The 22998-nt window shown below is 40.7% G+C and overlaps 1 protein-coding gene and 1 long non-coding RNA gene across 8 annotated transcripts in view; one reads left to right on the top strand and one right to left on the bottom strand.

The window, feature by feature from the left end:
- Positions 1 to 859: 859 nt before the first annotated feature.
- On the bottom strand, positions 860 to 9346 carry LOC129658912 (uncharacterized). Its single transcript, XR_008717580.1, has 3 exons — positions 9271 to 9346; positions 2963 to 3088; positions 860 to 1136 (listed from the first exon to the last, which is right to left on the bottom strand). It is a non-coding gene; the product is annotated as an uncharacterized LOC129658912 (long non-coding RNA).
- Positions 8867 to 22998, top strand: part of FAM13C (family with sequence similarity 13 member C) — a 154666-nt gene continuing 140534 nt past the window's right edge. For 2 of the 7 annotated variants that reach the window (XM_055589557.1, XM_055589555.1), the window contains exons 1-2: positions 9645 to 9706; positions 18797 to 18853. In XM_055589557.1, coding sequence (XP_055445532.1) covers positions 9645 to 9706; positions 18797 to 18853 — 119 coding nt within the window. The other 5 variants (XM_055589569.1, XM_055589576.1, XM_055589590.1 and 2 more) reach the window with 5 other exon arrangements.

Here is a 22998-nt window from a genome sequence, read left to right as displayed (position 1 = left end):
GTGTATGTGTATATAATTTTTCTGCAAAAATTTTAATAGCTCATCTAATGTTCACTTCACATTTGACATGTACTGCATAATTATAAAAAGGTAATGTTTACAAAATTAATCAAGGGCTTCATAAATTTTTCTAAGAAACACTCTTAATCCTTTGATGTTTAACTCATTCCCTTTAATATTTACATGTTACCATCCTTGTCAAATTTTTATTCATTAGTCGTTATTGCCAAAACCTCATTTATCATTGGAGAAGGAAATGGCACCCCACTCTAGTACTCGTGCCTGGAAAATCCATGGACAGAGGAGCCTGGTAGGCTACAGTCCATGGGGGTCTCAAAGAGTCGGACACGACTGAGTGACTTCACTTTCACTTTTCACTTTCATGCATTGGAGAAGGAAATGGCAACCCACTCCAGTGTTCTTGCCTGGAGAATCCCAGGGACGGGGGAGCCTGTTGGGCTGCCATCTATGGGGTCGCACAGAGTCGGACATGACTGAAGTGACTTAGCAGCAGCAGCAGCAGCATTTATCATTGGTTTTGAATGTGATTCAAGCCAGTCTCCATCAATCATCCTTTACTGAGTTTGTGAAATCCTGAATCTTCTGCCAAGATTAAAAATTTGATAAGCTATCAGTTTACATTATATGTGTATTTTGTTCTCAGATGGATCAGAAAGAGATTCTCAGACAAAGTTGGACTAGCGTTAATTGGGGGAGGGGATGTTTAAATAAGTTGGCTGCCGTCAGTTTACATTTGGTATCTCCACTTTGCTTCCCTGGGCTTCTTTGAATCTTCAGGAAGATACCACTCAGGTTGTGAGGCCTGGTTAGTAACATCAGGCATTGGAACTGGTGAGAGAAGGGACAAGAGGACAGAGAATCAGGGAGAGATTCTCTGTTCTTTATGGAAGATTATCTTTTCAGGCAAGAGTCCTCTTTTTCCACAGGGAAGTCTGATCACTCCCCAGGGTCCTGGCAGGAAGCTGCAAGTCGCTGTGTGCAGGCCGGGAGAGCAGGCCTCTGTTGACTTCCTGGCATTGTGAAGATCCTGGCTCCTTGCCGCGGGGTCTTGCAGAAAGTGATTTCTCAGAATTGAATGTTCCTCTAGGGATGTGTGAGTATTTTACTTCAAAGACCTATAAAGTGAGCACAAAACCATTCTGGATGGAGTTTATTTCATTTTTAAGAGCAACCCATCTACATTTAGTAAAGTTTTCATTTTTATTGTTCTTAAAAAATACTATGTAAACACTGTGTCATTATAAGAAACAGAAAGAAAATGTCATCTTCTAAACCTGCTACCCAAGCACAGCAGTTTGTTCATCCTGTCCCATACTCCTGAAATCATTAACTTTATGTTAATATAGTCTTATTATTATAATAATAATTATAATTATAATGAGAACATTTGTTGACCTTTTTGTGTCCTTTTCAGCTATGTCATTTTATCTCCATTAAAAGCCTTGAGGTAAGTCGTTATTACCTCCGGTTTTACAGCTGAGAAAACTGAGGCATGGAGTGGTTGTCCGAGTTCAAACTTCTAGTAACTGGTGGGTCTTGAATCCTGGCAACTCTAGAAATTTCTTTCTTGACCACTATTTATTGCTTTGTCTTTTGTATATAGCCAAGTCAATATATTAGAATTAACTTATTTTCAATTATAATAAAGACTATACTTAGTCTGAAGTTCAGATGTTGATTCTAAGAACACTGATAGAAAAAGTAAAGCATTGAAACTTCTATCATGTCAATAAACAAATTCAAATCCAGCATCTTCATTTTCCCTTTATTCTACTTATATTGTACAAAATAGGGTTGTACATGCAGTGTACACTATATGTCATATATGTATACATACTACGTAATTACACTAAAACATGACAGGGACTATGTCTAGCTTGTCCATAGCTATGAAATAGTGACAATCATGTAGCATCATTTGTTGACTCATTCATTTGTTCAGTTAATAATAATACTGGTTAATATATTTTGCATTTTTCCCCTGACATCCTTAGGAAATTCTTCCTCAGAATTCTTAGGTCAACATGATGTTAATAGGTAATGTATTTAACAAAAAACAGGTTAGTTTTCATTAAGGCCGAGAAATGTTGGTTGAGAAACAACAAAATGCTTTCCTGCCCAATATGCATTGTGAAGTTATATATCCTTTTCAAAAACTTATTTTGGATCATATAACTCTGTTTTTTTTCTTTCCTTACACCATCTGGGAGACCAGAATTCCACTGAGGACATTTTGGGAAACACTGATCTAGAACTCCAGGACTCTAAGCTTTCTGCTTCTCTGTTTAAACTCACCTTGAACTACTATATTTTTAGTCAGTTAGTGTCTCCAAACTCTTGCCTGGCAAATCCCATGGATGCAGGAGCCTGGTGGGCTGCAGTCCACGGGGTCGCTAAGAGTCGGACACGACTGAGCGACTTCCGTTTCGCTTTTCACTTTCATGCATTGGAGAAGGAAATGGCAACCCACTCCAGTGTTCTTGCCTGGAGAATCCCAGGGACGGGGGAGCCTGCTGGGCTGCCGTCTATGGGGTTGCACAGAGTCGGACACGACTGAAGCGACTTAGCAGCAGCAGCAGTGTCTCCAAAATAACCAGTGTAGTATGAATAGTCATCACTATTTTCTTACTTCAAGTAGAACAATACAAAATATCAAAACAAAACAAAGCCTCAGATACTATAAACATAACCTTTAAACCTGATTTAAAATGCAGATAAATAATGTTAGAAGAACTGGTTAAAAATAAAAATGGCTGATTTTTTTACATGCTTCCAAAAACAAGTATTTTTTTTTCTTTGACTTTTTTAAAACCATGATCAACTATATCATCAAATTCTTTCACTGAGTGAGAGTACTACCTAAAATCTAATTTTAGTTCATACTATTCATGGAACTGCTGAAAATTCTTATTCTTTTCCATAGACATTATTGAATACTTACATGTGTTTTATACAGTTGATATTTCATGTTGGTTTCAAAGGGCCCACATTATTTCATATACTTGGTCAAGTTCTTTTCAAAGTTGAAAGCAGTATATTTTTCCATTCCAGTGGATCACTAAGGATGCTTAAATGAGAAAAATAGGATCTTTCTCTGCATTAGAACATTTGGAGTCAGCCCCATAGACAATGAATAAGGTTTCTGAAAACTGGCAACCTTTGAACTTTTAGAGCCAAGAATCCTGAATATAAACTTACCTGTATCAGCCTCAATAAGACAGAAAGGATAAGCTTTGTTTTGTGATGGCTAAATAATGCATACATATATATAGTGAAGAGGCCATGGCTGACACTCCCGAATGTAACTCATAAGAGGCTTAGGAATGTATACATACTGTATATTAAATCATTCAACTGAGGAATATTTCTAAACTTATTTTAGTTCATAAATTTCAGATCTAAGACCTCATTTTAATGTGCTTCCGTTTATTGTTCTTTGCAGATACTATTGGTGATGGGTTTTTTTTTTTTTTTGTTTTGTTTTGTTTTTTTAACAATTTGAAGGTTTCTGGCAACCCTGTGTCAAGCCTTTTGTTGAGGATTCTTGTGTCTTGTGTCTATGTTCATCAGTGATATTGGCCTGTAATTTTCTCTTTTTTTGTGATATCTTTGGTTTTGGTATCAGGGTGATGGTGGCCTTGTAAAATGAGCTTGGGAGTATTCCTTCCTCTGCAATTCACTGAAGGCATTTCAGAAGGATAGGTGTTACCTTTTCTCAAATGTTTGATACAATTTGCCTGTGAAGGCAATTGGTCCTGGACTTTTGTTTGTTGGAAGTTTTTCAATCACAGTTTCAATTTCAGTACTTGTGATTGATCGGTTGATATTTTCTATTTCTCCCTGGTTCCATCTTGGAAGGTTGTTTCCCTTGCTCAGAATCTGTGCATTTCTTCTAGGCTGTCCATGTTATTGGTGTATGATTGCTTGTAGTGGTGTCTTACGATCCTTTATATTTCTGTGGTGTCAGTTGTGATTTCTTTTTCATTTCTAAATGTATTGGTCCTCTTCCTTTTTTTCTTGATGGGTCTGGCTAAAAGCTTATCAGTTTTTTATATCTTCTAAGAAAAAGAACAAGCTTTTATTTTCATTGATCTCTGCTATTGTTTTATTTGTCTCTAGTTCATTTATTTATTTATTTATTTTTTGCTTACCATTATCTTTTTTTTTTTAATTTTATTTTATTTTTAAACTTTACAATATTGTATTGGTTTTGCCAAATATTGAAATGAATCGGCTTATTTCTGCTCTGGTCTTTATGATTCAGGTAAGTCTTCGGCACTATTTTTCAAACAGCATTGGCTCATCTTATGTCTCTGTGTCATATTTCAATAATTCTCATAATATATCAAACTTTTTCATTATTATTATATTTGTTATGGTGATCTGTGATTAGTGCTCTTGGATGTTACTATTATGGAGAAGGCAATGGCAACCCCCTCCAGTACTCTTGCCTGGAAAATCCCATGGATGGAGGAGCCTGGTAGGCTGCAGTCCATGGGGTCGATAAGAGTCGGACACGACTGAGCGACTTCACTTTCACTTTTCACTTTCATGCATTGGAGAAGGAAATGGCAACCCACTCCAGTGTTCTTGCCTGGAGAATCCCAGGGACAGGGGAGCCTGGTGGGCTGCCATCTATGGGGTCTTACAGAGTCGGACACGACTGAAGTGACTTAGCAGCTGCAGCAGCATGTTACTATTATAGTTGTTTTGGGGGTACCACAAACCATGTCCATGTAAGATGATGACCTTAAGTGATAAATGGTCTCTGTGTTCTGACCGCTCCACCAACTGGCCATTCCCTGTCTCTCTTTCCTTTGGCCTCCCTATTCCCTGAGGCACAAAGATACTGAAATTAGTCCAATTAACAACTCTACAGTTCCTCTAAGTATTCAAGTGAAAGGAAGAATTGCTCATCTCTTCCTAAGCATCTAAAACTAGAAATGATTAAACTTAGAAGAGGAAGGCATGTGAAAGCTTGGGCTCTTGTGCCACACAGTCAAGTTGTAAATACAAAGAAAATGTTCTTGAAGGAAATTGAAACACAGCATCCATTCTGCAGCCCATGAATCAAGGAGTAATTTAAACTTTCAAGTCTTACTGTCTAAGAAATACATTTTGTAAGGCTGTAACTGCCCTAGGTTGTAGTTCCTCTAACATCTCTGGGCAGAGTAAATTGAAAACCTTCTGGAAAGAATTCACCATTCTAGATACCATTAAGAACATTTGTGGTTCATGAAAGAGGTCAAAATATCAACATTAACAGCTGTTTGGAAGACGTTGATTTTGACCCTCATGGATGACTTTGAGGGGTGAAAGACTTCTGGGGAGGAAGTAACTGAAGATGTCATGGAAATAGCAAGAGAAATAGAATTAGAAGTGGAGCTTGAAGATGTGACTGAATTGCTGCAGTTTCATGAAACAGCATCAACGAATGAGTTGCTTCTTGTGGATAATACAGTGATTTCTTGTGATAAAATCTACTCCTGGCAAAGATTTGCTGTGAGGATTATTGAAAAGACAGCAAAAGATTTAGAACACTATACAAACTTGGTTGATAAGGCAATGACAGGATTTGAGAGAACTGAAGTTCTACCGTGAAGAGAGTGGTATCAAACAGCGTTTCGTGCTCCAGAGAAATCACTCATGAATGGAAACGTAAACTGATGGACTGATGTGACTTCATTGTCTTATTTTAAGAAATGACCACAATCACTCCAGCCTTCAGATAACTACCACCCTGACCAGTAAGCAGTCATCAGAACTGAGGCAAGAACCTCCCTCCACCAGCCAAAAAGATTACAGGTTGCTAAAAGTTCAGATGAGGTTAGTATTTTTTAGCAATAAAATATTTTTATATTAAGGTATATACTTTTTTTTTCAGACATAGTGCTATTGTTTACTTAATGGACTAATAGTGTAGTGTAAACACAACTTTTATATATACTGGGAAACCAAAAAATTCCTGTGATGAGCTTTGTTGCAACATTTGCTTTATTGTGATGGTCTGGAACCAAACCTGAAGTATTTCCAAGGAATAACCTGTATTAGGCTTTTATGCAGTTACCTTTCAAAATATTTTGGGGATAAGAAAAATCCTCGCAAAGGACATTAATGAAACCTGTTGTTCTTTGAAAACTCAATTTCGATTGTTCAGAGTACATCTTTGAAAGTTAAAGATACGACTTTCATACAAATATAGGCACATCAGATCAGATCACATCAGTCGCTCAGTCATATCCGACTCTTTGCGACTCTATGAATCGCAGCACGCCAGGCCTCCCTGTCCATCACCAACTCCTGGAGTTCACTGAGACTCACGTCCATCGAGTCAGCGATGCCATCCAGCCATCTCATCCTCTGTCGTCCCCTTCTCCTCTTGCCCCCAATCCCTCCCAGCGTCAGGGTCTTTTCCAATGAGTCAACTCTTCGCATGAGGTGGCCAAAGTACTGGAGTTTCAGCTTTAGCATCATTCCTTCCAAAGAAATCCAGGGCTGATCTCCTTCAGAATGGACTGGTTGGATCTCCTTGCAGTCCAAGGGACTCGCAAGAGTCTTCTGCAGCACCACAGTTCAAAAGCATCAATTCTTCGGCACTCAGCCTTCTTCACAGTCCAACTCTCACATCCATACATGACCACAGGAAAAACCACAGCCTTGACTAGATGAACCTTTGTTGGCAAAGTAATGTCTCTGCTTTTGAATATGCTATCTAGGTTGGTCATAACTTTCCTTCCAAGGAGTAAGCGTCTTTTAATTTCATGGCTGCAGTCACCATCTGTAGTGATTTTGGAGCCCAGAAAAATAAAGTCTGACACTGTTTCCACTGTTTCCCCATCTATTTCCCATGAAGTGGTGGGACAGGATGCCATGATCTTCGTTTTCTGAATGTTGAGCTTTAAGCCAACTTTTTCACTCTCCACTTTCACTTTCATCAAGAGGCTTTTGAGTTCCTCTTCACTTTCTGCCATAAGGGTGGTGTCATCTGCATATCTGAGATTATTGATATTTCTCCTGGCAATCTTGATTCCAGTTTGTGTTTCTTCCAGCCCAGCGTTTCTCATGATTACTCTGCATAGAAGTTAAATAAACAGGGTGACAATATACAGCCTTGACGAACTCCTTTTCCTATTTGGAAGCAGTCTGTTGTTCCATGTCCAGTTCTAACTGTTGCTTCCTGACATGCATACAAATTTCTCAAGAGGCAGATCAGGTGGTCTGGTATTCCCATCTCTTTCAGAATTTTCCACAGTTTATTGTGATCCACACAGTCAAAGGCTTTGGCATAGTCAATAAAGCAGAAATAGATGTTTTTCTGAAACTCTCTTGCTTTTTCTATGATCCAGCAGATGTTGGAAATTTTATCTGTGGTTCCTCTGCCTTTTCTAAAACCAGCTTGAACATCAGGAAGTTTACGGTTCACGTATTGCTGAAGCCTGGCTTGGAGAATTTTGAGCATTACTTTACTAGTGTGTGAGATGAGTGCAATTGTGTGGTAGTTTGAGCATTCTTTGGCGTTGCCTTTCTTTGGGATTGGAATGAAAACTGACCTTTTCCAGTCCTGTGGCCACTGCTGAGTTTTCCAAATTTGCTGGCATATTGAGTGCAGCACTTTCACAGCATCATCTTTCAGGATTTGGAATAGTTCACCTGGAATTCCATCACCTCCACTAGCTTCATTCATAGTGATGCTTTCTAAGGCCCACTTGACTTCACATTCCAGGATGTCTGGCTCTAGGTCAGTGATCACACCATGGTGATTATCTGGGTTGTGAAGATCTCTTTTGTACAGTTCTTCTGTGTATTCTTGCCATCCCTTCTTAATATCTTCTGCTTCTGTTAGGTCCATACCATTTCTGTCCTTTATCAAGCTCATCTTTGCATGAAATGTTCCTTTGGTATCTCTGATTTTCTTGAAGAGATCCATACCAGAGATCTATTAACTTATTAATGAGGGTATCTATAAGATGATGGAGAAGGAAATGGCAACCCACTCCAGTATTCTTGGCTGGATAATCCCCATGGACTGAGGAACCTGGCAGGCTGCAGTCCTTGGGGTCACAAAGAGCCGGACACGACTGAGCGACTAAACACACACAGACACATAAGATGATGATGCTCTTGGTTCCAAGAGTGTTTTGAGGATCTGAATACGTACAGGCATTTAGAAAGAATGTTATTAATGTTATAAGACTGTTAGGTTTATATAGGTTTTGGTTAGGTTGCATATAGGTTTATATGCAACATAAATGCATAATGCAATAAAACCATAAATGCTGAGGTTTTCTTCTTGACAGATCGGACAAAATGTGCAGTGCCAGCACATAGCTCTGTAGTGTTAGAATCTAACCAAGAGTGACTAGCAAGTCAAACACAGCCCATTTTTGTAGAGAATCAAGCAGTCCTTGGGTGGACCTGTGAAGCACTGTCTTGGTGTGACACTGAAAGATTTTGCTCTTTCCCCTTATTACCAAGGTTTGAATAATTTTTCTAATAATCTGAAAATTAAATTTTTATTTTTTGTTGTTGTTGTTTAACTCATCGTCTTATATAATTTAGACTAAAAACCACCATCTCAGTGGCTTCAGAGAGTGAAGAGTTTAAAAGAAGGGAATGAGGATCTTCTCAATTCAAAATAAGCATCTTTCCCAGGTGACTGTTCACTCCATATCAAGGTCAACCAGGCAGGAGAAATTAACAATGAAAAGAGAACAGGACAGACATCTCCTGGGGAATGAGGCAAGTGGGAGGCTGACAGCCTTCCCTTCCCCCAGTAGGGCTGCCTTTATTTAAAGTGGGTAGCACAGGTGGATTCTATCCCTCATCTTTTGTAAAGCTGGTTGGGAGTGAAGCTTGGGCCCAGCTGCTCTGGGCAGAGCAAATCCCACCCCGCGCACCTTCCCCCAGTCACCAGCTAATGCCTGGAATAAATTCTCCCCTCTCATTGCTTTGGTTCATTCAGAGCTTTGAGGTCCTGGGCTGGGCGCTTCCTCTTGGGGTCTGAAATAACGGGAGTGCAGACTGACTGGTGTAATGCTACTGAGCCTTCTTTCAGGGCTCTTTTTCTTCCTGGGCAATAAACATAGACACCAAAAACAGCAGTTACGATCCCCTCCCCCTCTGGTTCCCTTCCAGCTTTTTCTGAAGGATCTGTGCATCTCTGCAAGCCTCCATCCCTAGAGGGGGTAGCTCTTGTAAAACTGGTAGGAGACGTCTGGAAGAAAGCAAGTCCCCCGGGGATTTCAGCACCTGGGTAGAAACAGTCGGGCTTTCCAGGGGGTGGCCGGCACGGGGAGGCCCAGATTAAAGGCGGCGCTGGGCTGGTGAGATTGAGGTCCCGGAGTACCGCTCCAGGTGCTCCTCGCGGGGGTCCCGGGTGCGGCTGGCTGCCGCGCCCCGCCCAGCTCTGTCCCCGCAGCCTCGAGGGCTGCCGGGCTTTGTGGTTCGCCCGTGCGGCTGGGCCCCTGCTGGGGGTGTCGTTACGAGCATGTGCAGACAGCAGCCCAAGGTAGAGAGAGCGTGCCGGGCGAGCCCTGAGACTTGCCTTGCAATGCCATGTTTGTGTGTGTGCTCTAACTCCCGGAGAGCAACCAGGGAGACGGCTCCCCGGCCGGACTTGGCTGATGTTTTCTTGTTTCTGTTTCAGCCTTCAGGATAATTCCTTCAGCAGCACCGCTGTAACAGAGTAAGTGATTCTTGTCAATACAATAAGATTTGCATGCCTTTCTCAGGAAGCAACTAACGTGAAGGTATCCTCCCCCGTCCCCAGCTGCTCTGGGTACTAGATGCATTGTCTCCTGTAATCTGGGGCCGTGAAGACCGGGAGAAGTGGGGGCTGATGGGGCCCAGAAATCTTTACAGGTTGAAACCAGCCTTTTAGCAACTATGCGAGAGCTATTAAAGCAAACTGATGGCTTAAGGGAGCACAGTGCTCCCAGATTTGTGTTCTTGGAGTTCAGATTTTTGAAAAATAAATCTCGTTGACATGTCAGCAAGGAAGCTTTGTTGTGTTTTGCCAACACTGGTGTCTGTTTTCATGAGCACGCTGTGTACATTTACAGCAAGTAGGAGATGGATGTGAAATGACTCGAGTTGAATTCCAGCATGTGATAAATAGGCTAAACTTAGCCTCACCCTTTCCTTTGTACAGACTTTTAAGACAGTAAACTTTTCTTGCATGCCCTTTGTCAATTTTGTCTTCTGCCCTCAGAGTTCTGGCTATCATAGGACTGTGTTATCTACTCCTATGGCTAAAGCTTTTGATTGGGACAACTAATACCATTCAAAAGTGGAATGAAGGAGTGTAAATATTTCACTCAAGACCAGCATGCATGGTATTTTTTATTAGATATTTAGAGTTTATGCTTTTAATTCTTGTCATCCTTTCCTTAGTGTTTTTCTAATACTGTATTATATATATATGTTAAAAATTAATAGGTAGTGTATTATGCTAATACTATATGTAACTGACATGTAACTTACATATATACATATATGTATGAAATATCTATGCTTTATTTAGCAGTCTTTCTCTAGGCTAACTCACGGTGTTTACTTCTGGGACCTTATGATAGAAGTTACTCTAAATAGTTTTTCAGGAAAAAGAGGTGTATATGGTTATATGCTCAACTACATTAAAAAATGCTGCAACTTTGATACAGAAGTCCCAGTAGCTTGGGAACTATTTGCTAAAGTTCCCTAACAGGCAAATAAATGATGTGAGGTTCAAGTCACTGTATCAATGACTTGGTAATGGAGGACTACAGGGCTTCCCAGGCCCTCTTGATTTTTACATTCTTTTGTTTCTCTGGATGCTACTCTCTCAGAGTTGAGCTTTGGGCTGTCTTAAGTGGAGTTACTTAAAAAAAGAAAAAGATCCAGGGTTAATTTTAGAAGATCCAGTATAAAACACTCATTGAAACCTTCATCCTATTAATGAACTTGCTTGGTAACAGTGCTATAACTTTGCTTTTCTAAAAGCCTTAGAGTGGGGAGAGGCACAGGCCAGAGATGAGGCTGTGACTCGCTGGTTTGGGTACACGGGTATTGCTTTCTTCCTTTTGCTATGCATACGGCACCACATGCTTCCTGGGTCTGACTCTCAGGACCTGGTATAGCTGAATCCCCAAAGTCAGCCACAGGCATAGCAGCTTCAAAATGGAGTTCCTTAGTTTTAGATTTCACATGGACATTGTTTTAAAAATGGTTTTAGTTAAATGCTGGGGAAAGTCTGGTACCTTGTCTTTGGACAGTCCCCAAGGAGTTCTGATTGCATAAGACCTTGTTGTTGTTTTCAGAGAAGTGACAGAGATTTATTTTAAAAGGCACTGACAATTGGGATGCCATCTGACTAATCTATGAGGGGCATATTTGAAGCATACCAAGCCTTCGTAGGTGTAACAGTCCAGTCTAGGGCCATTTATAACTAGTCATTGTCTAATATAGTATTTTCTCCTCCCCTCAGTTTTCCTTGGTTCTTTAGGCATGACCCCAAAGCCAGCAGGACCAGAATGTACTATACTGAGACAGAGAAGTAGCAGGTGATTCATAAATGTTCAGGTCTTGGCGTACAGCAGTTGCCTCTATTCTATGTTTTGAATCAAAGAAAACGTCGCCTTTCTCCTATCTCCACCCTACTCCTACTTTCTCCTACCCACCCACACATACTTATCTTTTCTACTGCCTGAAATTCTACCTAGAGTGGTTTTTGGTTTTTTTTTGGATGAAGAACTCTGGTGGTGACCCTTATTAAAATGGAAATTTAAAAAGTCTGTGTCCCTGGGAGGTGGATTCAAATTGTCATTAATATTTTAATATAAATTATGTTATCAGGTAGTCTAACCTAACAGGGTTCTGCTTGGCCAGCTGGGGGTCTTTTAAGGGTCAAAGGGAGTCAAATTGGGAGGGACTCAAGGACACATTTTATTCTCTTCTTAATTTTTCCCATGCCTTGCCTGTCCCTGTCTGTGCAAATGTGGCGCAATTCAGTTTCTTTTTCCTACCCAGATTCTTCCAAGATCAGAATGGCCTTGGCCTTGTGTTCTCTATCTGTGTACCCTCTCATCTGTTATTTTTCCGCGGTCATTTCCTCTGTTGCCCTGGCTAACTCGTTACTTGAAATGAAGCATACCCAGCAATGAATTCTGTGGCAAATTAGTTATCATCCAAAGCAGTAATTCTCAAAACCAAAGGACTGTCAGTATCATTTGGGGAAGGGGTTAGGGGCTTGTGAAAAATCCAGAGTTCCCAGGCTTTATTCTCAAGTGGAAACCTAGAGGTGGGTGATCGTGTTGGAGTCAGCCAAATGCTGGTCTGGGTTTTGTAAACCTTTAGGTCAGCATTGAACATTTCAGAAGCATACTGGTTATGTGGGGGGGAAGCAATCTAGTTTGAAAACTCACATTCCTTGGCCCTACCCTCAGAGAGTCAATTTAGTTGGGCTTTTTCCATTTTTTAAAATTAATTTATTTCAAAAATTGAAGTATAGTTGATTTACACTGTTGTGTTAATTTCTGCTGTACAGCGAAGTGACTCAGTTACACAAGTATATACATTCTTTTTTATATTCTTTTCTATTATGGTTGATCCCAGGAAATTGAATATAGAGCAGCTTGCCATCTTACTCAGACACTCCAGGTGGTGCCAACGCAAATGGTTCTGGGGGCACACTTTGAGAAATCCCACAGGATTGCAGGCTGTACCTCTGCGACTGTGCCTTCAAGGAACACGGTACTGCAGGGAATGGCAGTCCCCTTTTGAGTACAGCTACATTTTACTCATCACCAGTCTGAGACCTCTGTACTTATTTACCCCAAGTCAGAAAAGAGACTTATGGGTATTTCTTTCTCCACCATTATTCTAAAAAACAAGTCTTTCTCCCTCTCGTGAGCCTCTGGGAACATAGACTGAAGAGACTATTCGGTGGGCTTAGTGTGGAGCAGAAGCCCCGCAGGCATCACCGCTTTACGCTCTGGAGTCCTGGGAAATCCCTTAGCCGCTGGGTGAAGGTAATGCTTACCCCACACCATTGTCAGGCTTAACTGAGATCATATGAAAGGGAAGATGATGCAAAGTACCTTTTAACTTTTTCTTGTTTGTGGTTGATAGAGAAAGCAAAAGTTCAAGTAGAGAGATAACTAACGACCTCGAGCACTCACAGGAAAATGATGGCAAGGACAAATTATTCATGTGTTATCTGGGCAACCGCAAATTAAAAACTCGTGGACTTAGAATCTAGTTGATGAGAACCTCAAAGGAAATCATTCGATAGAGGTGTCTTTACATTTTTACTGTGAACAGCACTAAGAAAAACATTTTATATTGCAGTCCAGCACACACATACATACATGATTTATTTGAACAAGTTTCGTTGAAATAACACTTCAGTTCAGTTCAGTTCAGTCGCACAGTTGTGTCTGACTCTTTGCGACCCCATGAATCGCAGCACACCAGGCCTCCCTGTCCATCATCAACTCCCGGAGTTCACTCAGACTCACGTCCATCGAGTCAGTGATGCCATCCAGCCATCTCATCCTCTGTCGTCCCCTTCTCCTCCTGCCCCCAATCCCTCCCAGCATCAGAGTCTTTTCCAATGAGTCAACTCTTCGCATGAGGTGGCCAAAGTACTGGAGTTTCAGCTTTAGCATCATTCCCTCCAAAGAAATCCCAGGGCCTGATCTCCTTCAGAATAACACTTAGCCCTCACTATACTGACATTTTTTTTTTTTTTCTATTCTGTTTCTCTACCAATAATAAAAACAAAATACTGATAGCTGCTGTCTAATTTCAGGACCCTGTAATTGTTAACCCCGTATAATAGGTCACAATTTATAGTTTGAAAAACATTGTACTAGAAGATGGTCAGTTTACTATTTACAAAGATCATTAAAGAGATTGGTCTTTAAATTCTTTTATCAGAATAATGTGTAGGAAGAGAATCTCATGCCCAGGACCAGTTGGGCACTTGCTCTGAGTTGATTACCCCCCCCCCAGAGTGGGGATATCTGGGTATGGGTTCCCACTGTGAAATCTAGTTTTATAATCCAGCCAGTATTGTGCATTTGCAGGGGGCTCCGGGGCAAGGACTCAGTAGAACAATCAGAAAGAAGATGTTAATTGAATAGAACTTGATGATCTTCACAGAAGCAATGGAAAATCCAATTGAACTTAAAGAGCTTATGTATGTGTGCCCTGGAAGCCATAGAAAGATCTATCTCATTGCCATATCTGCAAGCTAGAAATTGTGTTTTCTTGGGCGATGGCTGGAGTTGTTCCGTAGTCCTTAAAATCTGATTAGCTAATTAGGTCTAGCCTCCTACTTCAGAAAGCATCTGCAACTTTGTATGTTCTGGTGCTGAGTTTCCATTTTTAACTAATTGTGCTTTGAGGAGAAAGATTAACAGGGGGATGAAAAAAAAAAGTTCTTGCCAAATTCTTAAACAATAGGTATTGTTGAGCTCGAAGGTTGAACCTCTGTTTGAACCCTAGTTCTTTGGAAGCAACAATTCTAGATTTTTCTTCTTCATTAATTTTTCTACTTAGCTAGGTTGCGTTTATTGGAAAACATTTTAATTCCCATTACAAAGTTCAGATGATCTATTAAAGCAGATGCGTCAAATAGTGGAGAACAAGACAGCATTTAGGAATTATTGTTTTCCATGAGATGGAAAGAGTGGGTTATTGAGACTTCAAAAATTAAAAAAAAAGGAAAAGCAAGGAAATTGATCCAAAGTTGCCAGAGTGGTTCATTTGCATGCTCTGGGTACATCCATGTCCCTCAATGCTTGGTTTCTTTTTTATTTATATGTTTGCCTAGTTGTCCACTTCGGGGGGAAAGCTAATCAGATGTCATGAACAGGCTCAGAGGTTAACAGGGAAATGCTCTATAGGCCATACATTTTATCATTCATACCCAATTGTCAGACAGACATTGTACACATGCTTTAAGCAGTACACTTAAAGTCAGCAGGGCTAAACATCATGAGCAGCTACACTTGCTGACAACTTATTGAAGAATTTTCCATCCTGAACATTGGGGTTAAAAGTATGATTAGAAATAAAACAATTACTTTCCATTAGAAGTCTGTGTTACCAAAATCAGTCGAATATTCTAGAAGAACTTTTTCTTTTTTGACAGAAAACCCAACTTTGCATTAGTTTACTGTTAGTAACAAAATTCATTTACCTAGTTAAAATCAGTCTAATCTTAATCCTGACAACATACACATTTTTTTTTTTTCAAAATTCCTTTTTCACAAACTTTTTGTCACTTTCTAGATCCAGACAAATTTGTGCTTTATTTCTTCATACAGAAACAAACAACCATAGGAAAAAATAATTATCACCATTTTTCCTCAACAAAAATATCTCCATTCTTTATACATTCTCTTTTTTGACAACATATATCCTACTTGCTTTACAAATCAAAATATTTCACTTATCATTTTTACATATGAGGACTCACCAAGAGTCCTTAACAGCAGTTACAATTTTTAACCCTTGAAAGTTTTAACAAAACCAAGAAACAAGTGGTTGAAATGTTACATCAGCATTTTCTGATTGCAAACTTAAGAACATTCTTCATACTTCAAAAAAATATATACTTTTTAATAGCATAATTTTTCTTCAGTAATACAACACATATGTTTAATAAACCCAAACATCTTTAGTTTCCCTCTTGGTCTTACAAGAATACAAAAGTAGGTAATCAGTTTATGGAGCATAGCCAGAATAGCCAAATTATACATTCAGTTTTAAGCCTTTTTTCCCCTTTGTATAGTTAACCCAAGGCTGAAGATCCAGGCAAAGTGGACTGTGTTTGTGTTTCAAGGACATGATAAATGTCACTCAAACTTTTTCTCAGGCGTATTTTTGTTTTTTCAGGATCTTTATCAAGTTAGCTTTCCCTAACTGCATATGCAAAAAGAACCAGTTTTGTGAATTTCAGGGCTTTCATCTTAATCACTCTTCTTCAGATTCTGAAGAATACTGTAGCCATATATTGTCCAAAAAAATCATCTTTCTTTTTTAGTCATAAATTCACAACTAAAATTTTTCTTAATGAATTGAACCTGAAATTCCCATTTTGTATAAGGCAACAAGAATACCAATCAACACAAATGAAATATACACTCACACACCAAACAACAGATCCATCATAAACCTCTCTGAAGGTGACCAGTACAGAGTCCCAAACAAACACTTTATGGAGTCCCAAAACAAATGGTCCTCAATGGTAGTCAGATGGGCAAAATGCCCAAATGACACTCGGTGCTCACAAACGGTCCTCAACATCAGACATATGTCAGAACCAACTGGCAAAATGCCCAAATAGCACCTCATGTCCCAAACAGTTCTCAACATCAGGCACACATCAGAACCAACTGGCAAGAATGTCCAAATAGTACTAGTGCTCACAAACAGTCCTCACAGCAGTCAGAACCAATTGGCAAGCACTCACAAATGGGAATGTTGCCTGTGTGCACACTGGTGGACTTACCTGGTTTTGGAGCTCCTCAGCTCATTCCAAATGCAAATTTCCATTCCACCAAGAAAGGCGTAAGTTGGCAGCCAGTGCCAATCAGGGGAGAAACAGGGAGGATCCTTAAAACAAATGGTTTCAGTTTTGGTTGTTTTAGGTACAGTTAATCTTCAGTTTGGAGAAGGCGATGGCACCCCACTCCAGTACTCTTGCCTGGAAAATCCCATGGATGGAGGAGCCTGGTAGGCTGCAGTCCATGGGGTCGCACAGAGTTGGACATGACTGAAGCGACTTAGCAGCAGCAACAGCAGCAATCTTCAGTTCCGGGGTGCCCTTATTCCCATTTCTTTGTGGTCAGTTCTCAGAATTGTGGCAGCTGAAGTCCTGGGTACAGTCTGGTCATCATGTAGTTAACTCCTCCACCTGGGGTTTTGATCTATAAGACAGCTCACAGGGTATGGCTCAGAATATTAGGTACAGCCCTTGAGAGAGAACTAAAGGTCCTTGCCTATGCTTAATGACTACCTTATTATTATTTAGTCTCCTTAGACTGTTTTCCTTTGTTTCAGCATTTCTCACTTCTCTGATTAAACTTATTCTTTGATTAAGGTTTTTTACAGGCACAAGGCAGGCAGAAGACATGGTGAGGGGAGGGGGAAAGGACCACATACCATTTCATGATGACATAGAGGTGTGGGATTGTGAGGTGAGCGGGAGGGAGGCTCGGGGAGGAGGGGTATATGCACACAGCTGATTCACTCAGTTGTGCAGCAGAAACTAACACAACATTATAAAGCAATTATACTAAAAAAAGAAAAGGTAGTGCTGCTCAAAGTGTGGGTTCACAAATTCTAACTAGTCTAAGATAAGAACAATACAGAAATAGGGAGTATGCTTTTAATAACCTTAATAAAAATTTGACATTCTTGTGACATTTTTACCAAATTATTTCTCCACGGTGGATTGGAAATAGAAAACCAACTGGTCAGTCCTGAATCCCAAAAAATTTGAGAAGCACAGCTCCAGTGCCTAAGGCAGTATTTGGAAGCAGTCAGTGCTCAGAAATGCTTGCCCATTTATTTCAGGCCCTTCCTGGTGGCTCAGACAGTAAAGAATCCACCTGCAAAGCAGGACACTTGGGATTGATCCCTGAGTCAGGAAGATTCCCTGGAGAAGGTAATGGCCACCCACTCCAGAATTCTTGCCTGGAGGAAGGCGCCTGGCAGGCTACAGTCCCTGGGGTCGCAAAGAGTCGAACATGATTGAGCGACTAGGCACACACACTTATTTCAGGGAACAGACTTGCCGAGGGGCCCAGGTTAGTGATTTGGTTCAAATATTTATGAAGTATCTACTCTGGGGTAGCATTGTGGGCACTGTGGCAGTATATCTAGAAAAAGACATGATGGTTGTTTCTTTTCATGGAATTAACAACTGATTAAAAAGATCTCAGAGGTACAAAGAAACTACATAGCAGCACTAGGCAAGAACTAGATGGTGACTAAAACCTCAGAATGAAAAGTAAGCATTTATGTGCTAAGGTTAAAGTGGGAACATGGCATGTGGATGAACTTGGCAAGGAAAGTTCACAGAGCTTGTAAGGCTTGAGCAGTGAAGGCTGAGTAGGAGTTGAAGATAGAAAAAGCATTCCAGGTTGGAGCAGGGTGGGGTGAGGTTGGGTGGGATGGGGTAGGGAAGGCTGAGAACAGGAACAAAGGCTCCCTCATACCCTGGGGTGAGACTGCGGTCCTCCTCAAGATGCCCTTAGGCGGTTTAGAGCTCGGGAGATTTTTCAGTATGGAAAAGCCAAGAATTTTTCATAAGGTTATTTCATAAGTTTTGTGAAAAGGAAGGAGGTCAGGAAAGTCTGGAGTCCAGTGGAGCAAGCCAGATGGCAGGTGGTATGGTTTGGGACTGCTGGAGGCAGAAGAAATGCAAGGAGGCATGTAGCTGCGTCCCTCTTGAGCCAACAACAGTCTACCAGTCTTGGTGTCAGATGTTCCCTCAAGGGCTGTGAACACTTAGGTTGCTAAGGTCTTGTTAGTTGAGGTGATACAGAGCAGTGCATGAAAAAGGAGTGTTACCTCTGGTTCTAAGCATTTAAGCTCACGTGATATGACAACATTGGTATTATTACCTGGTAGACATCTGAGGAATCGACACAGGTTTGGGTGAGAGTGGTAAAGATTGTTCCTTTCTTTAGTTTCCTGTGCTAATCTTCAAATAATTCTAGAATATTGCTTCTCTGCTTCAGCAGACAGTTGGATCTGATGTGGTTTTATTTTTTCTCTTCAGGTGTGACGAAGACGCAGTCTCTCTGCATGAAGATCAGACTGATTGCTCCAGTCTCAGGTAGGACCCACCATTGCCTGGTTTTTAATTATGAAGGACAGAAACCATCTGGTCTGGTGTCTTAACTCTCTTTGAATTCTAATGATTTGTTCTCATGTCCTATTTCTTCTAATAGATTATCAGCTCTTGAAGGAAGTTTTGTTCACTTTTGGATACCCCCTTAGCACTCAGGACAGTATCTTTTCTATGGAGAATGCTCAGTAAATGCCTATTGAATTAAACATTGATTAGTGCATTTAAATGTTCCCATCATAGACTTTAAGGAAGAGGTTCTAGAATTATTCACCAAACATGGCAGTCTTGGTCATCAGGGAGTTCATCGTATGATGGCAAAATCTTAACGTTAACCATTTTTCTTCCAAGTTTGCTGTGTTCAAGCACTTTCACATACATTTCATTATTTAATATTAACAGCCAAAAGGAAGCTATTGTTTCCTTCCTCATCGAGGTGGAAAAACCAAGACTCAGAGGGATTATAGCTCATCCAGAATTAACACAGCTGTGATGAGGCAGAATTTGGACTCTGGTATATGTGACACAAAAGTCCACTTGTTGGATAAGGAATATTTGTTGAAGGCCTTTGTTTCATACTTTTTTGTGTGCATCAGAAACCAGTGGAGACAGATATGGGATGTAGAAATACAAATCAGTCTCTGCTCCCAGGGGTTCAGTGCACTGGAGGAGATAGATAAGAATGTAGATGATGATGCTACAGTGCATTAAGTGCTATTTTTCTACAGGGAAACAGAAGACTCACTTAGAGGGACCAAATAGCCCAGTGAGGTTTCTGGGATGGATTCCTGAAGAAAATTACATGTGGCACGTGACTCCTTTTTTTTTTTTTGGTGGAATATAAGGCCCAAAACTATGATGCTACCAAGCAGAGGGAACAAATTACTGGCTAGCCAACAGAGAGCAGAGAGAATTCAAGTTGAAGCAAGCAGTTCAGGATGGCAGGAACCCTGAGAGCTGAGGAGGCCGGGAGTGGTAAGAAATAAAGTTCCAGAGATAAACAAAGACCTGATTACAAAAGTTTTAAGTACCCTGCAAAGGAGTTTGGAATTTATCCTGGAGGCATTGGAAAGACTAAAAATAGCCTTCAGTTTTTTCTGCGCAAACAGCTACTCACCTAAGGCCCCATGTGAGAGTAACAATAGCCCCCATTTATTGGATTGTGGTCTGGAGCCGACTTTCTTTGGTAGGCATTTCACAGAGACTGTACTACTCCTGTACTGGAGATGCATAGTGTCTTATGGATGAAGGGCATAGAGGTGAGGTGATGTGGCTCAGGATGCATTTCTAACAAGTGGGAGGATCTTTTGGACTCTTGTTCTTTTTAGAACACCATGTTCATTCTCAGTTATGGCTGACTGCAATAAGAAGTGACACAAATTACATTACCTGTACTCTGTTTTGGGGATTCTGAGGAACCAGTAATAGTTTGGAAGTGTATTCATAAAGATGACTTTTGTATTTATGTTTTACATTTGTATAATAGAAAGTGCTTCCCCCTGCCCCCCACCTTCCTTGGTCTTCAAGTCAAGAATGACCTTTACATCTTTTGGGTGCCTTGAAAATATGACATAAAAACAAAATTCAGGTTTTATTTTTAGGAAACAGTCTATCAAAACAGTCATTTTAAATTTGAAAAGTCACTTTTTTCTTATTCTTGAGTGTTCTATAATTCTCCTTGAATGAGGAACATTTCAGTTCAGCTCAGTCATGTCCAACTCTTTGCAACCCCACGGATTGCAGCATGTCAGGCTTCCCTGTGCATCACCAACTCCTGGAGCTTGCTCAAACTCATGTCCATCCAGTTGGTGATGCCATCCAACCATCTCATCCTCTGTCATCCCCTTCTCCTCCTGCCTTCAGTCTTTCCCAGCATCAGGGGCTTTTCCAATGAGTTGGTTCTTTGCATCAGGTGGCCAAAGTATTGGAATGAATATTCAGGGCTGATTTCCTTTAGAATGGACTGGTTGGATCTCCTTGCAGTCCAGGGAACTCTCAAGAGTCTTCTCCAACACCACAGTTCAAAAGCATCAATTCTTCGGCATTCAGCTTTCTTTGTAGTCCAACTCTCACATCCATACATGACTATGGAAAAACGATAGCTTTGACTAGACAGACCTTTGTTGGCAAAGTAATGTCTCTGCTTTTTAATATGCTGTCTAGGTTGGTCATAGGTTTTCTTCCAGGGGGCAAGCTTCTTTTAATTTCAAGGTTGCAGTCACCATCTGCAGTGATTTTGGAGCCCAGAAAAAATAAAGTCTGCCACTGTTTCCCCGTCTATTTGCCATGAAGTGATGGGACTGGATGCCATGATCTTAGTTTTCTGAATGTTGAGTTTTAAGCCAACTTTGTCATTCTCCTCTTTCACTTTCCTCAAGAGGCTCTTTAGTTCTTCACTTTCTGCCATAAGGGTGGTGTTATCTGCATCTCTGAGGTTATTGATATTTCTCCTGGTGATCTTGATTCCAGTTTGTGTTTCATCCAGCCCAGCATTTCTCATAATGTACTCTGCATATACGTTAAATAAGCAGCCTGACAATACAGCCTTGATGTGCTCCTTTCCCAATTTGGAACCAGTTTGTTGTTTCATATACAATTCTAACTGTTGCTTTTTGACCTGCATGCAGATTTCTCAGGAGGCAGGTCAGGTGGTCTGGTATTCCCATCTCTTTAAGAAACATTTAGGTTATGGCAAAAGCTGCTCTTCCTTCTTTTGTTGCTTACCCAAGAACATAGAGTATGTAGATGTGTAGTATTTGTCTCTAGGGAGAGACAGGTATTTCAAATGAACTAGAGACATTTATTTCAACTTCATAGTTTGATACTGGTTTCCAAACCTATTAGTGACTTAGAATTTTTTTTAATTGTAAATGATCTCAAGGGAAAATAGTAACCAGTGTTACTGGCAGGAGTTGCAAAGAGTTGGACACAACTGAACTGACCTAACATGAAAAATTATTTCACCTGTTGGATTTTCCTTAACCTGATACTAAGTTTGTCCTGAAGCTTAAGTTTAACTCTTTCACATAATTTTATTTCCACATCTTGCCCAACTGCATACACCCTGGCCATGTTCCAGACCTCCCACCCCCATGTTTTCTTTGCTCTTCTCCCAGGGACTAGCTGGACAGCTCATCCTGCTGGTAGCATTTTAATTAGTTTAATCTTTTATTTGTAAAAAGACATCCTGAGCAGAGGGCATAGAAATCTTTCATTTGCTGGTCTTTTCTCTTGGCTCAACATATTCTTGAGCCATGAGGAAACACTTCCATGAGGTGAGGAAACACTCATGGAAGTGTTTCCTAGCTGACCTTGCCAAAATCTCTTTTTATGGCTGTTTCTGGTCAGTGAACAAGAGGGGAAAACACCCCCAGGGGGAAGTGGCCAGTCCTACAGAATCACATGACCCATAACAAATGGCTGCCAGTGGGTTCAGGACAATGAACCCATATAAAGCAGGAGTCCCCAAACCTCTGGGCCACAGACTGGGTTCCTGGCCTGTTAGGAACCCAGGCCACACAGCAGGAGGTGAGTGAGCAAGCATGAAGCTTCGTCTGCTGCTCAGTTCCCTAGCTCTCCATTGCTCACAGCACTGCGTGAGCCATCCCCTCACCTTGTCCATGGAAAAATGGTTTTCCACAAAACTGGTTCCTGGTGCCAAAAAGGTTGGGGACTGCCGATGTAAGGGGAATGCTCCATTTGGCTGTGGTAGTTGCTGAATTCTAAAATACATCTAGATTTAACAGGGACAAATGACTTAATAGTGTTATTACATCACTGTGTTTGAGGAAAGTGAAATGGCTGGATGATGTTGTATTGAATTTGATTGATGGGTGAACATGAAGAGTGCTCTCCTAATACCGAGTATGCGCAGGTAATGCCAGCCCAGTCAGTCTTCTCCAGCCATTCCACACCAACAGAACCAAGACACTGGGGTCTTTGGCTTTGCATTGAAAGTGCTGTTTAAATAGGTGGCTTGGTTGGGTGAAATTTGGCCCTTGTCTTATATTCTATTGAGGTTGTACGTATCTTATTAAAATAGATTCTAGTTAAACTTTTTTATAATTTATCTTTAATGAACTAATTAATCAGGCAGCATCAGGCCTTAGTTGTGGCGTGTGGGATCTTCAGCT

Source organism: Bubalus kerabau, chromosome 1 (assembly GCF_029407905.1).
Source record: "Bubalus kerabau isolate K-KA32 ecotype Philippines breed swamp buffalo chromosome 1, PCC_UOA_SB_1v2, whole genome shotgun sequence".
NCBI classification, from domain to species: Eukaryota; Metazoa; Chordata; class Mammalia; order Artiodactyla; family Bovidae; genus Bubalus; species Bubalus kerabau.
This window is presented reverse-complemented; position numbering and strand designations above follow the sequence as displayed.